The sequence below is a fragment of the Lygodium microphyllum genome, chromosome 10 (assembly GCF_053477565.2).
Source record: "Lygodium microphyllum isolate KBCC chromosome 10, Lygodium_microphyllum_v1.1.10, whole genome shotgun sequence".
Classification (NCBI taxonomy): domain Eukaryota; kingdom Viridiplantae; phylum Streptophyta; class Polypodiopsida; order Schizaeales; family Lygodiaceae; genus Lygodium; species Lygodium microphyllum.
The window spans coordinates 139,591,990-139,609,960 of NC_141144.1; the positions used below are offsets into that span (position 1 = coordinate 139,591,990).

General features: G+C 43.1%; 1 protein-coding gene across 2 annotated transcripts; it reads right to left on the reverse strand.

Annotated features, from left to right (window-relative positions):
* Window positions 1-13,878: 13,878 nt before the first annotated feature.
* LOC148030626 (cytochrome P450 CYP72A616-like) lies at window positions 13,879-17,696 on the reverse strand. Of its 2 annotated transcripts, none has more exons than XM_087686964.1 (5): window positions 17,107-17,696; window positions 15,907-16,130; window positions 15,445-15,683; window positions 14,938-15,325; window positions 13,879-14,605 (listed from the first exon to the last, which is right to left on the reverse strand). In XM_087686964.1, exons 1-5 carry the CDS (start codon window positions 17,621-17,623, stop codon window positions 14,180-14,182), a joined length of 1,794 nt encoding a protein of 597 aa, XP_087543090.1. In that variant the 5' UTR covers window positions 17,624-17,696; the 3' UTR covers window positions 13,879-14,179. The 2 variants fall into 2 exon arrangements, with proteins under 2 accessions (XP_087543090.1, XP_087543089.1); XM_087686963.1 differs by having other exon boundaries at window positions 17,098-17,695.
* Window positions 17,697-17,971: the final 275 nt, after the last annotated feature.

Sequence of the window (17,971 nt, forward strand, 5' to 3'; positions counted from 1 at the left end):
CAGATTGAAATTTGCCAAATCGTCGTATGTGTTCTATAGACAATCGGTGTTTTTGTCTAATTGCCAACTTGCATTGAGAGCAATGACATGGGACACGCTGATTAAGATACGCCTCGCGATCTTGAACAATAGGACCTTCTTCGTTTTCCATATTGTCTACGTTACAACAAACAATTTAATGACTTGTAATACAATTTGGGAAAACCCTTCACTCATTGTTTATTGGAGGTCACTTATGCTTCTTGAGATGTCTATTTGATGTGAGATTACTTGGGATGCTATGTCAATGTCTTGGCATGCTATTGGACTAATTTGAGCACTCATTTACTCAATTTTATAGAGATTTTAACTTCTGTAATAAGTAGGATTGAATTCTATTTTGTCAGAGAAACTTTATGCTTATTGCTTGTTGATGCTTATTGATTACTTTGCATGCTACACTAATGTCTATGGTTGATGCCATATACTTGGCCATGCTTCTAGAATGCACTTGGATTGATTGAAGCTTAGTCTCATTGAGTTTGACTGTCACTTCTCACATCAAGCATTAATTTAAGACACTTCATGCCTCTTATCATTGGATGATACATGAGCCATTTGTTAGATATATTATAGTGAGTCAATAGGACTAATTGTGACATGTACATGCTCTCTTGATACTCATTGGATGCAGTACCCCTATCGTAGGATGGTTTGATGTTTTGTCTTGGATCTAGTACTTATATCTGTCATAGTGTTGTCAGTGGTATTTATATGCTTCTAGGTTATGTATTAAGCCTTAGTGCCCTCTCTCATTTCCTTTTCTCTCTCCTCTCTCTCTCATTTTTTTCTCTCTCATTTCATTTTCTCTCTTCCTCTCCCTCTCTCATTTCATTTTCTTCCTTAAATGTTTTATTTGGAAAATATCTCCCTCTCTTCCTGCTAGCTTTCACTCAAGAGGTCCTTCCATTTAAATGATCCTAACACTCCCCAATGAGTTGCATTTAGATGAGTTACATTGTGAGTTCAATTTGAATGCAATCCATAGGGTGTTTTATCTAGAGAACTAATTTCATGTCGTAAGAAAAAAAATTTCACTAATTTTTTTCCTAATACAATTGATAAACATTAGACATAACTAATCCTCCATAGCAATCATTAGACATAACAGTAGACATAACTAATTTCTTTCCTAATGCAATTGATAAACGTTGGACATAACTAATCCTCCATAGCAATCATCAATCAATGCAATTCGAATCTCTACTACAAATGATTAGAGAGTTTTTTTATAAAAAATTAAGTTGTTGATTTCTATCTACTCTAATATACTCAACCAATCAAATCATCATCTCAAATCAATTCAATCTCACAATCCAAGCATGGCTCCCTCAATTGGTTATGCCACTCCATTTTTCAATCCATCCATTCCTCAAGTACTCCAACAAAGAGAGGAAGCATAGAAAAGAAAGAGGGATATCCCAACCTCATCTCAACTCCACCTCTCACCCTCCAAATTGTAGAAGAAGAAGGGGAAGAAGAGAAGAATGCAAGATAGGAGAGAAGCTTCACTCTTCTAGTTCCTCACTTAATTCCTCTCTCACTCTCCCTCATCCTCACCCTCACCCTTGCCCTCAATGTGAAGCATAAGAAGATAGGATACAAGGAGAGAGAAGAGAGCTCTCAAGTTTGCACACACAAGAATGATCTATGCATGCATCCTATGTTAATTTGAACACTTCAAAAAAGTGAATAGAGATTTTTGCCCACAACCTCTTCCTTTTTCTCCCTCTCCCTCCCTCTCCCTCTCCCTCCCTCCCCCTCCCTCTCCCTCTCCCTCTCTTTCTCTCTCATTTCCTCTCCCTCTCACAATATATCCTAACACTCTCCAAAAGCAAGAGGGAGAGAGAGAATGCACTCTCCCTCCCTCTCCCTCTCCCTCTCCCTCTCTTTCTCTTTCTCTTTCTCTTTCTCTTTCTCTTTCTCTCCCTCTCCCTCTCTCTTTATCCTTCTCTCCCTCCGTCTCCCTCTCCCTCTCTTTCTCTCTCATTTCCTCTCCTAAACAAGCAAAAGAGAAAGTGATTTAAATCCTAAACAAGCAAAAGAAGGAGAGAATAGACTCACCGATGAGATATAGCGACTATAGGGCAGCTCCTCTTCGCGATGAAGGCTCCTCCTCTCCTTCACGAACAACGGTGGCGGCGGCGGCGGCAAGCCTTCTTCCTCTCCCTCTCTCACGACGGTCGCTCTCGCTCTCAAAACAGTAGACGCAAAAACGCGAAATAAACCTGCGCTCGGTTTCGGCCTATTTTTTTCCCTATGGAGCATCACTATTTGCGTCGCATTTGCGATGCAAATAGCGACATAAATAGCGACGCCGCTACCTGCGTCGCTACCCGCCGTCGCTATAGGCTTAAATCCTTGTAGTGGCTTTGTTGCGGTTCTGGTGCGGTTTGTGGTCTTGCGGTGGCATGGCCATTGAACACGTTTGCACAAAGACGTGTGTCATCCTGCATCCACTTGTCACTTCGTGAGAGTATATGCTCACTTGCATTAAGTACATCAAACAAAGGCTATCATGTTAAGACATAATTTTTCAGAATGCTATGATATCTAGTGCAATGCCCATTCCATTGCTTTGTTAAGGTCGCATACATTAACGATAGGTAAAGGAAGTGTGTACAAGTGGGGATGTTGCCCCTTTACTCATCAAAAGACAAAAAGTTATGGCATGATGACTTGTCAAGCTACTTGTACATCATAGGGGCTTAGTCGATTTGTACTAGGCAGGGTGAGTCCGGTTGGTTAGGCGACTGGGGCAGTGTTGGCGCGAGACTCCCGTGAGGTTGGGCAAGGAACATGTCGGCCGGGACATGAATGGTGTAGTCCCGGGCCGCTACCGTTTCCAAAATACCTTTAAACAATTCATTAGATTCTTCCCTTTTCCGAGCCTCCCTTTCTTTTCGTGAGCACCTGGTGCCCAAGCGTACATTGGGGGTCTGTGCAACTGGTGTTGCCACCTGCTGTGCATTTCTTTGAGTCTCAAATTTCTTGGCCCGGGGATTGTTTGGCCTTCATCCGGGACGGTGTCGCTTAGGGCCCCGTTTCTTCGCATACCTTTTGAGGATGGGCACATAGCGCACCGGCGGAGGGGCATGTGTCGCATGTTCCCGTCGTCCGCGGAGAGTGTCTCTACAAGCCAGTTGCCCTAGGTTTTCCATGTTTCTCTTGTAGGGGGACTTGCAATATGCAAACCAAGGGTTAGGTCTTGATATGAAATGAGACCATTCGCATAGGAGGGATTATAGTGTGGATTATCAAACACATATGACTAAAAGAGGTGGAGTGGGACATGCTATGCTCGTTGTAGTGGGATGGCCCCCGTGATGATGTTGACTTAGCCTCCCGCCATTAACAGATCTTGGCTCACACTGAGTTACATCGGCTGGTGGTCATGGATTTGGGTGGGGCTCATCCTCGAAAGGATAGACCAGGAAGGAAAAGGTGTATAGAAAGGGACTGCACCCTACTTACATCATCGGCGATATTAGTCAGGGCTTTCCACGATGGCAATGCGGGGTGCATGCCCTTCGCCCGGAGGTGGAAATGGTCATGTGAGAGGGGGACCGGACGAGCCTAGCCTGTTGGCCCCAACTCTTTTGTGTGTGCTTGACTATTATTGCTTGTGTGTGTCGATAGTGTCTATATAGGGAGACAAAAGTTATTGTTTATCTATATACATATCCATGGATCCATATCGCTTCATAAGGATAAAAACCAGCTATAGAACTCCGGATTGTACTGGAGCGTGGCCTACGCATCCAGAACTCGTGGCCGCTCACTCAATACTGATAGATATTTTGCTACATCGAGTAGCATGGAACCTTGTCCGAGTCTACTGGCAACATGTAGCTCCTCCTCAGTGAGAACCTTATCAAACAGCTAGTTCTCTTGGCTAGGTTCAGCTAAGTCTGTACCCCGAATGGCAATCAGCACTCGAAGGGAGGTTGGTGCCACATAGGTGGGGTCTCTTTGAGACCGCCACTTAGCCAATTGCTCCTCAGAGACTGTCATGATCTGAGCTCCTAGTTCGGCTATTGCAACGCGGTTTTCACACCAATGCTATTCAAACTGACTTCGGCCCTCTGACAGTCACTTTAGTTGCTCTATCTCTAAGAGATTTGGTTGGCAAAGCGTATCATTGAACGTGACCATTAAGTGCAACCAGAGATGAGTCACATACGTTCGCACAGGAGCCTATTATAGTGCTCGTCAAGATGTTCTTGCTCTTCCCAAAATAAGGAAAATGGCAAGTATTCTACGAGCTGCTCTTTAGGGAATGAGCGCATGTCTGCCAGGACATAGACACGTGCAAACACTTTGAGCTTAGCATCCAACTCAGTCAAGCACTCTGTGACACTTCTATGTTCAACGAGGGCTTGCTCGGTTGCTATTTCATGCAAGGTTCTAGGAGTTTGCCTAGGCTTTAGCATAGCTGGGGGCTCAGGCCTAGATGAGCAAGATTGGTCAACGCTAGGATTGCTTATGCGCTTGGGGTTTCCATGTTTCTCTTGAGGCTTCGTTATTGCGTCATGGTTCTCCTTGGATGTGACTGGTATGAATTTGTCACCCTTTTGTGACAGCGTTGTATCCACTCTTGATTTGTCAATGCGAGTTCTATTGTTAGTGGATAGAGTGTTGCAAGCAGCCATTGATGGTAACGACTGCATTGATTTTCAGAGCACACTGATGTGTATGAGGTTTCACCGCTATTAGGAGAGGCATCAATGGGGTCATTGGTGGATGGACTTGATGCTTTATTTCTCAGCTCTCCAGTGCTCTTGGTGTCAATGTTCTTGGGATCCACAACCACCTGTTATTGCTGTTGTCTTCATTGTTTTCTCCTCTTTTTCCTGGTCAGTGAAGGTGCATCTCTCAACAACTCAGGACCTTGGACTAGGTCAACTGTTGATGTGCTTGGTTGGACCTCAGCATTCTCTTTCTCCAGTGTGTCCTTATGGGACATGGCCGTGGCCTGCTGAATAGCCTCGCTAGGTTATGAGAGCACAACTGCCTCCCTTTTCGGAGAGTCTAGCTCTTCAACCAACTCCCTTGTATTTAACTCCTCCAGTGGAGTTGTCGAGGAAGTTGGTTGCGACACCTCCTCCACAGGCAAACTACTAAGGACACGTTCCACAAGGGGCGTTGTTGCGGCCAAGGGCTGCAACTGCTGTGATCCCTGATTTGAAGTACTAGCAGCTAGTTTAGTGAACTTGCTACTATTGGTGGATTGCGGTGTCCAATCCTTAGGGCAATTGGAAGTGGTCGTGTCTTTTGTTGCCCTTGGAGCATTCACTTGCATAGATCGAGTATCAGTTGAGCTAGCCATGGTGGATTGCACAGGCATATCCTTAAGTTGAGAGCTAAGGATGGTGTTGTGTCTTGCCTCTTAGATATCTAGAAGCTTTGATGGAGATAGAGATTGGGAGTGAACAGCCGCCATTGACGACCACTGTTGTGCTTCCCGTGTCCGTTTGGAAAAAGAGGATGTAGGGGATCTAGGACTCATAGGTGGACCTAGCACTGGTGTGGCTGAATGATTTGCTCGAGGCTATTAAACAATTGTGCCATTTGCTTTGTTGAGCGGTCAGCCTTGCCATGAGCAATGTTGTGCCCATGATGCCTATTATCGTCTTGGAGAATCAAAGGCTCCTTGGCCACTAGTGGACCTCGCGCACGCTCGACAATTATCTACTTGCTAAGCACGGTAGGCTGAGGATCTAATTTTGATAGATCATGTTCGATTTCTTGATCTCAATTGTGAGGGGCTCGATCACTCCAATATTTTTGGTTCGAGACTTGGATTTTTGTTTAGGTTTCCTCCTACGCCTCTTTGCTTTTGAAATAATTTGGGCTTCTGGTAGAGGTGGTTTAGCAGGGGGGTTTTGGTACCCATATCCATCAGTTGCCTGCATAATACCCTTGAGCATGAAGCAACGCCTTGGAAATCCATCGTGGCGTTGTGCTAGCTCTCCATCAATGCCTTCTTCTATAAGGCTTGGGCCTCTTTCGTGGTCTTCTACGATATCTGTAAGTCCCAACTCCATCCTTGGCCTTGTCTCCTGACCTTTTTGTTTCAAGCATGGCCTCACTCACTGGTTCTCTCCGTTCAACCTGCGCTTGCATCAACTCCTCCCACAACTCCTTGCTCTCATTACAAGGCTTGGTTGTTACGTCCGTGCCTTCCTTGCCTTTCCCTCGAGGTTCGATGAGGTCACCCTTGCTAAAGGTTGTGACTATCCTCACACCCGGTAGTGTCAGGTGTATCCTCTGAGCTACGTAGCTAGCCTCACATTTGGTCGCCCTTTTGAAGGGTCTTCCCAGAAGAGTTTCCTTACTATATTTAGCACCATTTGGAGGAACATGAAATAGGATGGGCAAGCTCTCAGTTTCAACTGTTGCAAGGACATTGCACTTCCCTATGAGTGCTTGTGGAGGTCCCCCATAAGGGCTAAGAGTTGCATTAGTCGGTGTCAGCTCTGGTTGGCCTAGTAGGGTCCATGCCTCATAGGTCAAGACATTAAAATCTGCCCCTTCATCAATCAGAGCATCGATAGCATACTCTCTTTTCGCGATGAGTTTGACCCTAAGATAAGCAGGTGGTACTATGTCTTCATCTTCCGAGTCTTGGCTTGTAAATTTAAGCCTTCTGACAAATTCCCTTGAGTCCCCAACTGCACGACCAGATGTGGATTCTCCACTGGTGTCTTGGCTCGTCCGTGCAGTGCTATTCAAGGAGCATCCATTGTCAGGACTATCATATCTAGCCATTCTCGCCATTGTAGCTTGATGTTGTTGCTTTCCGCTTTGACTAGATGTAGTCCGAATGCAATACGTATGTGTTTTTGCAGTGTGGCCTGTTTTCCCTTGTTGGCTAGGTTGGCCCATTGAGGTTCTAGGGTCTCTGTTTCTCTCGGTTCGGGTATGGGCCTTTGGTTGCTCTTTTGTCAGTGAGAATCCATGTTCGTGTAGAGCCATTACCACACTAGGGTCTAATTTGGAGGACCTGTCATGGCGCGCGTTTTCTCTCCAACCTACTCAGGGGAGGTGCGGAGGGGACGGAGCCCCCCTCTACGGGGGTCCGGGGGGGGGGATCCCCCCCGGCCCACAGGGCCGTTACGATAAATGCCATACGTGATCCGAGAGACCGTTTGTAGCCAAATTTTGAACTACTTGCTCTAAGATTCAACCCAGTGATCGACCTGTGATAGGGTTTCGACTCTATGTGGTCTCTTGGTCAATTTTACCGTCTTCAGGTAAAAATTTAAGGAAATCTAAATTCGGCCCAACAGCTCCGAATTACAGGGGCCGAATGCCCAATTCGGACCGTCCGAGGGCCGAGTAGAAGGGGCCATATGTAACTGTCCGAATGCCAAATTCGGCCAGTCCGAACCTAGATGTCCGAGGGGGGCTGAGTGGGCCGAGGCTGAGTTAGGAGGGCCGAGTGAGCCGAGGCCGAGTTAGTTCGAGTGCTAAATTCGAACGGGCCGAGCGGTGGGTGTTCACATGGTAGTGGGCCGAATGGTCTGAGGACCGAGTGGCCAAGGGCCGAGTCGGGTGGTCCGAGGGCCGATTCTGGGACTCGACCCAAAATCGCTATCACTCGAACATGCCAAGCGCGGCGCGTTTTTTCACCGGTCCTCACGAAATCTGCCGCGCCGAGCATTGGAGGCCTTCCCCCTAGTCAAGCAGCTCGAGATCCATCCTACTCATGTAGGGGAAGGTGTAGAATTACCTGGGCTGGGCAAATATCTCTCGGATGACAAGATCGAAGCGGATCCACTCATGAAGCTTTCCTCTTCTCTCCTGCTCTCCTGAAACCCTGCAATGCACAATGTGGCCTTTCTTGCCACTCTTGGCCCTTATACCCCTTTCCGGGTATGGTATTGACGCCCCCAATCACTCACTTGTTGATCTTAGGCATCACAAGCAAGCTTTTTACCCTTTTTTGCACTATTTTTGCCTTGTTTTGCAACAGTAAACCCTAATGCTTATTTTCTTTGTTTTCTCCTACTCTAATGCATTCAAATCACAAAGTAAATACCTACACTACTCCGTCTCACAACATAAATCTCAAAAAAGCAAAAAAACCTACTTGCCAAGGAGATCGAATACCATCTTCAACCCCCTCGCTTCCTACCTATCTCAAACACCGGTTCGGGGAAAACCCTTACTTCGATGCTCGATTCGAAGCGCGCAAGCGCTCAAGGCTTGAATCCGTTGTATATGTATATATGTATATATATATGTATGTATGTATGTATATGTGTGTGTGTGTGTGTGTGTGTGTGTGTGTGTGTGTGTGTGTGTGTGTGTGTGTGTGTGTATATGTATATATATATATATATATATATATATATATATACACACACATATACATATATATATATATATACATATATACATATACATATACATACACACACACACACACACACACACATATATATATATATATACATATACATATATATATATACATCATTAATGAAGAGCTATTATAGAAAGGTGGAGTGTTATTTTTACTAGGATCTTTAGGATATAGCCTACCAACTAACCAAAGATCAAGATTCTTCTTTCCTTCAAATGTGGGTATGTGTTTCATAGACTCTGTAATAGTAATGGATTTTGTTCTCGCCCTTATTGGTTCATACTCACTATCCAACTTAATATGAAGATGATTGAGAGGTCTTTTACTAGAGCTATTGAAAAACTATGTGAATTAGAAACAAGAAGGAAAACAAAGAAGAAACTAGTAAGGATGGGAAAGAAAGAAGAGAGTGAGGCTCTAGCTTTGCTAGGATATCAATGCAAATACATTGCGATCCTAGACCCCAAGCCCAAGCTCCAAGGCAAGGCATTCACCAAAGCCAAAAGGAGGCTATAAGTTTAGATCGAGACCACCCACTTGACTCATGGGGCAGATGTTGCATCTTCCTATTTAGCAATGTATACTTCAGGCCCTGCAATTGTGTTTATGGCACTGGACAAGCAAGACCAATTCTCACTTGGACAATTCGATGTTAGTCAGATCTGCTATAGCAAAGAGAGAGAGAGAGAGAGAGAGAGAGAGAGAGAGAGAGAGAGAGGGACTCCTCTAGCCATAGATTGCCAACCTAGAATGACATATATACACCTGCATGAGAGAACTTACGTGCTTGATCTACATATACAAATGGAATGGATAGCCCTAGGATTGAAACCCTACTCCTATCATTATATATATATATATATATATATATATATATATATATATATATATATATATATATATATATATATATATATGTATATATATATATGTATATATATATATGTATATATATATATATATGTATATATATATATATATATATATGTATATATATATATATGTATATATATATATATATGTATATATATATATATGTATATATATATATATGTATACATGTATATATACATGTATGTATACATGTATATATATATATACATCTCTCTCTCTCTCTCTCTCTCTCTCTCTCTCTCTCTCTCTCTCTCTCTCTCTCTCTCTCTCTCTCTCTCTCTCTCTCTCTCTCTCTCTCTCTCTCTCTCTCTCTCTCTCTCTCTCTCTTTGTGTGTGACAATGTGGCATTCTCTAACCTCTTAACTTCCCCCAATTCGTAAAGGTCTTCTGTGGTGTATGCAATTGGTTCATCTTATCATAATCTCAAATGGCCATGCGGGATCTGGCATTGTGCACTTTCTTTTTCCTCTCTCTCTTTGGGATCTGCCACAATGAGGCAATTGTCTCAAAGGGATTGGATAGCATTGACTATTGGTGGAGGGATTCAAACCTTCCCAACCTTCCTATGTTTTGATTTTTCTTATGCTTCTTTTGATTTAAGCAATTAAGGTGTGTTTATATTGCTTTTAAGCATAGATTGTATAGATTTTGCTCAAGATGCATGCCCACAGTGATGACCTCGAGGGAGGATCTCTATGGTTGCTTGAAGTGACATATACCCATACAAGTGAAAAAACTAAATACATGCATTTTTCCTTCCCACTGATTATGATCTACAAAGTGTTCAACAATTAAAGTTGGTGTTGTACAAGATGAATTGCAATGCAAAAAGAGTGTGGAAAGGCTAGCATGATGGAATCGCTATCGTGCTAGAAGGAAAGTGCCATGGAAAGGAGGGCTAGGGCTAACAAGGACTACTGCATCACATTCTCCATTGCCTTCACTACCTCCATCTCAAGCTCCCACATGATGTCAATCACTGTGCTCCCACTACCACCCTCCTCCATGGCAAGAATATGAAAACATGGCATCATATCCTCACTCTCCACCTACCTACTTGGCAACCATGTCACTCTGCATCTGTGTCCAACACATGCGTCCGTTTCTCTACTTACTAGCCACATCACCCTCTGTCATGCATCTTTTCAAAAGCATTAAAAAATCATGGCATCCTATTGCAGTTTCATGCTTCTTTCCAAAAGCATTAAAAAAATCATGGCCTCCTATTGCAGTTGAGATAGGAGATCATATGACCATTCTCTCTTAAAAGTTTGTACGTACTCTATGTGGAGGCCAAATAAGCAGTCTTTGTGTACAAGTTTGTCATTAAGATGGAAGAAGATAGATGGAGAGTAATCAATGGAGATGAAGTATAGCATCAATACATAAAAAACTTCATCTCACCCTTTGTGTTTTCGGGGAAGTTTTGGCCATACATAACCAACCAATCCACTTTTGTGCTTTTTGATATAGATGCATGCTTTAGATAGAGGTGTATATGCTAAAGTACATGTGCACATAATAAGGATGGTGATCTAAGATAATAGATGTTTGTATTATTTATTGTGAAATAAAAATTATGGACTGTCACTGATTCCTTGATGTAATTAAATACTCAAGGAAAAGTCTACTCTATAGAAGCAAAGAACTTACAATATTTGTTAGTCATATATATATATATATATGTATGTATGTATGTATGTATGTATGTATGTATGTATGTATGTATGTATGTATCGTCAAAGAGGGGTATGGAGTAGAAGAAGAACACACTAGTGTTGTGAAATGTTGGCATGCACTATGAGTCAACTAATATGTAATATGTCATGGAAGTGCTTATTAGAATCCCTCTTTTTACATAAAATATGTGTAAGAGGTTTATGCCTTTATCATGATACACTTTTAATGAGATGTTCGCTCTCTCTCTCTCTCTCTCTCTCTCTCTCTCTCTCTCTCTCTCTCTCTCTCTCTCTCTCTCTCTCTCTCTCTCTCTCTCTCTCTCTCTCTCTCTCTCTCTACACCTCCAACATTGTTTTGTTTGTGCCACCCTTCTCTTTGTCAAATTTCAATGCCACCTCCATAGTCGAATTTCCTTGCAATGACTTTGAGAGAACTGCACCAATCTAAAATAGTAGTCTTGAGTGTACAAGGGTGTGATGAATGTACTAAGTGTCATATGAAAGAATATTGCAAGAGGACCATATGCATATTAGATTAGCATTAAAGAAAAATCTAGATTTTCCATCAAGATTAATCCATAAAACTTGAATAGAGATCCAAACTTTAAAAAATGAAACTTGCCATTGAGTTGTGTACTTTATGTTTGATCTTACATCTACTAAAAGAGAGATCACTCAATGATTTCTTTAAGAATAACAAATGAAGTCCTTAACTCTTGCAACTCTCTCCATTTATGAATTTTTAATTCTATTCTTTTGTATTTTTGAACAATGTGTATAGATGGGTAATAATGTAGTCTTGTGTGTGCATACATGTGTGCTTACGCGAGAGAGAGAGAGAGAGAGAGAGAGAGAGAGAGAGAGAGAGAGAGAGAGAGAGAGAGAGAGAGAGAGGGAGGGGGGGGGGGGGGAGGGAGGGAGGGAGGGAGGGAGGGAGAGTTTTGAAGCTATTTCCTTTAGGGTTCATGGCATTTGGGTCGTTCATCTGAGAGTATATTAAGAATATTTGAAATGGATCCTTAAGTGTCACTTAGATAAAAATAGACTCAATAAAAAGTTCAACATCCCATGAATAGAAATGGGTAGGGGCATTGTTTATGTTGCACGTGGTCGTGTTAATTGGCTATGGGGCGATTTTAAAACGTAAGGATGAGGTTTGCCCTTAAATATGTTAGCCTTCATGCCTCTAGAGTAAAACCCAATTCATCAAATGAACAACTAACAAGGCTTTGCATTTACTCCCCCAAAAAAAAGGAAAAAAGAGTTCAATGTGGCTCCATTTTCTTTTGGGATATGTGTGTTAAGAGCTCTCTTTTTTTTAAATTACAACCGGCAAGTATAACAAAGGAGTAGTATTGGCCCGCTCAAGTCTATTATCCGATATACACACTTCTTCAAAAGAATTTCAAGAGCATTAGTACAAGATGGCTCCCTTTCCATTTAGATTGTGCATTCAACACCAATGTATGCAAGGTGGGAATTTATACTTTTTTTAAATCTCTCCTCTCATTACACTTTTGTGCTTTATAGAATGGATGCATAGTGCAAGGTGGTTTGTTGTTTATATACTGCGAGAAGAGAAGTTCAAGGTTGAAGTGCCTCACACATGACAAATTAAGGGACTTAAAAGAGGAACTTGGTTACAACTTTAATGATGTGGCACATATCTCCTAGTTTTAATGATAAAGTATTTAGAGAGAAAAAGGCACGCCGAGGGGAGGGAACACCATTGCTTTATAACACCTTGGTAACTTGCACTTCAAGGTGGATAATTTGACATGAACTTTTAATGTTTTGGTTGCTCTCTCAAACATGCATTGTGCCCTTGTGATAAATAATGAGCGAGAGAGAGAGAGAGGAGTTAAAATGTCGTCGTGTTACAAGTTCCCTTAAGACTTGTGCTTGCATAGATCCTAGCAATGAACACCTGTGCTTGCACAGAGCGCTGGTAGAATAACAAAGCAAAGATAAGAGCCAATATAATGACATAGAACAAGGATACCAAAAAGAATAAATAGCACCACTTTAAAATAGAGATTCTTCTCCAGTTATTATACTTGTCATTTGCTTTACTCTGTAGTTAGATGAATTCCCGACGTCTCGTGACATCCACATTAGTTTGTTTACTTCCTTCTAGACACGTTAGAACATATTGCACATTTAGACGTCAGCTAATGTTATACCGCCTGAAGGGTTCCAATTTGTACAAGTTTGCAATTGCACATTCCCATCAACATTTCTAGACATTTTGTCGGTCTTCACCATAACTCATAATTACATTTCAAGTGTTCAGTTACATGACAATGGTCATCATCTACCTTAGCTTATGCTATGGCTACACTCCTTGATGAATTCCTCCTAAATAGCCTAAATGACATATAAACAACGTCCACTATTGGGCATGCAACCCTATTTATTAGGTCGAAAAGGCCTTGAAATTGCATTTGAGATAGCTTTAATTGTTCAATAGATTGCTCTAAGGCTGGTGCCAGAGGGTAGTTTACCCCCTCCATGGTGGTTGGGAAAAGCTTGGTCACACATCCTCCCCTGAGAAGACTAGCATGTGGTCCCATCTGGGCTCCTTTAATGGGTCTTTATACCAATATATAGTCCCTGGTTTCACCCAATCTATTTTATTCCTCTTCCTACATACGTTATTACCTCTCCTTTAGATTTTTTATTGAAAAAAAACGAATGGACTCGCTAAGAGAATGATCTCGCAATATGGCTGTGCAAGGTTTATGGAGCATTGTGATACCCGTCAGCCTTGCCTATCTATCCACATCCCTACTTATTCGCAGAATGGAGTACGTCCGAATTGTCGACGGGGAGGGAGCCGAGATACAAAGCCATACCCTTAAGCGAATAGTGGTGGGCATGGGGCGCTTTTCAACGTAGTACAAGAATCCATTTTATTGCACACCGAAGTTCTATATACAAACGAGTTACAACCACGCCCATACCATGCAGTGCTGTTTTATGTGGGGCCATAGACAGGTAGTCACTGGGACTCGCTTTACAAATTCAGCTATGAGCAGGCTAACACCTGCAAAAGGCGCTGCAAGAAAGGTTCCCTCCCACCCGTTCATGGTTCGCAACATGAGTCCAAGCTCAGAGTTGAGTACGACTGAGCCATAAGCTCACTATAGTGACCTGGTTTTAATTGCAGAGAGCAGCCCTTCTGCATACTTTATCATTATACCTTTTCAAAGATAAGGGGCATGCCAAACTGAGGCTGCAATGTCAGTACAGTAATGGGTGCATGGCGATAAGTTGGGGACAGACGGAAGCGGTAGCATTGCAGGATGGTTGATAGCACCACTTTGGCTTCTAGCATGGCAAAGTTCTGGCCTATACAGTTGCGGGGCCCTATGGAGAAAGGCATGAATGCATTGGGCACAGTACATGCTTTCCCAACTCCGCCCTCAAACCGTTCAGGTCGAAATTCAGATGCATCAGAGCCCCAATACCTCTTGTCATGGTGCCATGCAATGATTGGCACCACTAGCTGGGTCCCTGCAGGGATTACAATCTTCCCAAGGTGCAAGTTTGTGGGTGCTTTCCTAAGTATGGCTACCGCAGGAGGGTATAACCGCAGCGCCTCGTTCAACACCATGCTCACCTGCAAGGAAGTAGAATGTTAGATCATCTGCTCCCATAGAAAGTTTCATCAATGGTAAAGAAAATTAACTGCAAAAAAACCACTTCATCAATGCCAAGTGACCAGCTACAATAGAAAGTTTTCATCAACGCAAATGGGAAAACAGCTCAGAAATGTATGAGAAACCAGTAATACAAACTCTTACGATCACAGGACAAGCATTTTACCCTGATATCCACTTGGTATGGTGATTTGGATACAAGGGCATCATGCATAAGAAATTATTAACCAGCTTTAGAATAAGCCAATCAAAAGTGATGCTTGAGCATCATTACGATCTTGTGATAACTCACATGTTTTAGTTGATTGACCAAGTCAGCTGTTGGCAGCTCCTTGCCACATACAGCATGCACCTCCTCTCTCACCCGCTCCTGCCATTCAGGACTGCTAGCTAGCAACAGAAATGTCCATGTAAGAAGTGTCGATGTGGTCTCATGTCCAGCAAAGAAGAAAGTTTTGCACTCATCAATGATCTCATTGATCCCCATGTTAAGATTCTTCTGACTCCCCTGCAGCTCTCCTGCGTTTGCCGCCAAAAGAAGCCCAAGGAGATCATTGCTATTAACGTCTAGTCGGCCAGATTTGCTTAGTCGCAGCCGCTTCTCAATGATCTGCCGAAGTGTACTGACTATATTCTTGTTGAGTTTCCAACGATAGCGATTCAAAGCAGTCGGGATGAATCTGCCACAAGATACAGCATTATGAATTGATTACAGATACTTCAGAAACATGATCATCTATAAAAAGGCTGAACGTTTAGCTAACAGTTAAAATGTGACTTGCCAACATCACATTCTGACCTTGAACCAGGGAGGTATATGGTTCGTGAGATCTTGTCAAAAAGAGTCTGCTGCTCATGTTGCATTTCAAACACTTGCCTGCCTTCTGCAAAGCTGCTTCCAAATGCGGTGTGGGCAATGACATCTGCAGTTAAATTTCGAAATGCATCAAATACTTCAATCTCTTCACCTCTGTCCACTTGACTCTCCCACTGCTCCATCATAGCGGTTGTGCAAGAAACCATAGTTGGAGCCATGGCCTGCATATCACAAGAGACAAAAGCACTGGTGAGCTTGGAGACCCCATGCCCCTGCTTTCTGGACAAGCAAAAAAAACCTTTGCATATACATATTTCACAAAGTAAAGAATGACATCAAATAGAATGGCCAAAACCACAAGGAAGGACAATGACATTTTGTGACAGTCAAGTGGCAAACTCTTTGCATAGTTCTTTTCATAGTCGATGATACGAAGACATCTACCTTGAGCTTCTCAAGGAAGAAAGCTGGATTCATAATCCGTCGATGTTGTGCCCACTTCTCACCTTCTAAAAGCACTAATCCATTGCCCACTAAGTCCACAGTGTCAGGCCTTCCCTCTGGCTTCTTGTAGTGGCCAAACTTGCTCGATAAAATTTCCTTGGCTTGCTCAGGGTCTGATAGTGTAGCCCTCGCTTGGGGTCCAAACCAGTAGACAAAAAATTCATCTGCTCATCACCGAATGGGTAAGATAAAGGTAGCAATAGAGGCATACATAACAAATCACCTGCTCACCGGTGGATAAGATGCAGATAGTAATACAGTCATGCAACTAAATTTCTCTAATTGGACTAGAGGCATGCTACAGTTTGTTTCTCTAATTGGACTTGTTAACAGAAGGGCAGACTACCAATCAAGATACAAAGAGAATGGGCCAGTCAGTACAAAAGGAGAGCATTCCCCCTTCCCTCTTCTTTTCTGTTGTAGTTGCCTGTAGTCAAAATCTACACACTGATTATTGTATAAATTCTCAAGGAGTGGCAACCAGAGATTCGCTAGACATGGTCGTTGTGGCAAAACCCTGTATGATATGGATATGCTTGTTCACTATTTCTTGCTATCAGCTGTGGAGTCATATAATAAATGTAATTGCTTGTTGAGAACAGTATGCTATCACAAGTTTTAGACAAATTCCCACTATAATTTCCAAATTGTAAGTTACAATAACATCGTGACCATCTGTGAGGGAGGGACTGCATACCTAGCAAGGTGTGGTTAGGTAGGGGGTTGCCAACCTGGGGTGTGGGGCCAGGCAATCCCTGCCCCCAACCACACCTAACTACATATGCAGTGCCTCCCAAGCAGAAGCTCGTGATGTTGAACACTATAACTCCCTGCCCCCAATTGTGCCTAGCTAGGTACACAACCCCTCCTGAGTAGAAGCTCGTGATGTTGAGCACTATAAAGGAAAACAAGGTATGCAATTGAACACTGTAAGGGAAAACAGCCTCCTCTCCCACATGGGAAAATGTCGAAAACTTCTTGTGATATATGCAATAGCCATGTAATTACTGAGAAAAAACTTTTTGTAATATATGCAATAGTCAAAAGAACTTCTTGTGATATATGCAACAGCCATGTGATTACTGCGAGACTGGAGTCATGTGATGAAAAGGGCAAACGTAGATAATTAACTAGATTCACCGTAGAGCTTGGACCAGTGGTGGATGTGAGGGAGGACGCGGGGGACGATGTCGTGGGAGAGCTCTGGCATGGGACTGGCTCGTGCGTCCTGGAAGAGAGCAGAGAGCTCCGTGAGGTTGCCACGCGGAGGGTGAAAGGGCAGGCATCTGACGCCCTGGGCTTCGAAGGCTCGCTTCATGCGGAGGGGCTTCAGCCAGAAGGACTGCAGGAGCTTCCAGGCGGCATAGAAGATGATTGTGGCGACCAGCACCAGAACGGAGAGGACTGCCTCCCTGCTACACCAAACAAGCTGCTGGAGATAGGCCATCTCTCTCTCTCTCTCTCTCTCTCTCTCTCTCTCTCTCTCTCTCTGAGTCTGTGCGCCTCTGGACTCTAAAGTCAGTTTCTGTCTGATCTTCCAAGGATCGTAAAACTGATAAACAACCACAGATCGCAGAAGAGACAGACTTGGTGATGCCAGCCTTCCCATCGGGACTAGAGACGGCTGGTGTTTCGGTGTAGTGAGAACTCTAGCCATGTTCTTTCCTGATGATGGCGGGCCGGCCTTTCGAAGTTTCCATAGCAGGTGTTCATACACAGCAGGTTTGCGTCGCCATTCACGAGTCACGAGATATATTCTTCCCACTCGATAGCGAAAAGGGAACGGCGAGGATTTGATTAGAATGGGATCTGCCTATCACGGGGTTCACACACATACACACACACACACACACTCTCTCTCTCTCTCTCTCTCATTGAAATATCAAAGTTACAACATAGAAATATGCACAAGAGGGAGAAGAGAGCTCAAGTACAATAACAAGAACTTGCCTATTAAATTGCTCAAGGTACAACTAATACACTCTCTCATCTACATTGAGAGTGA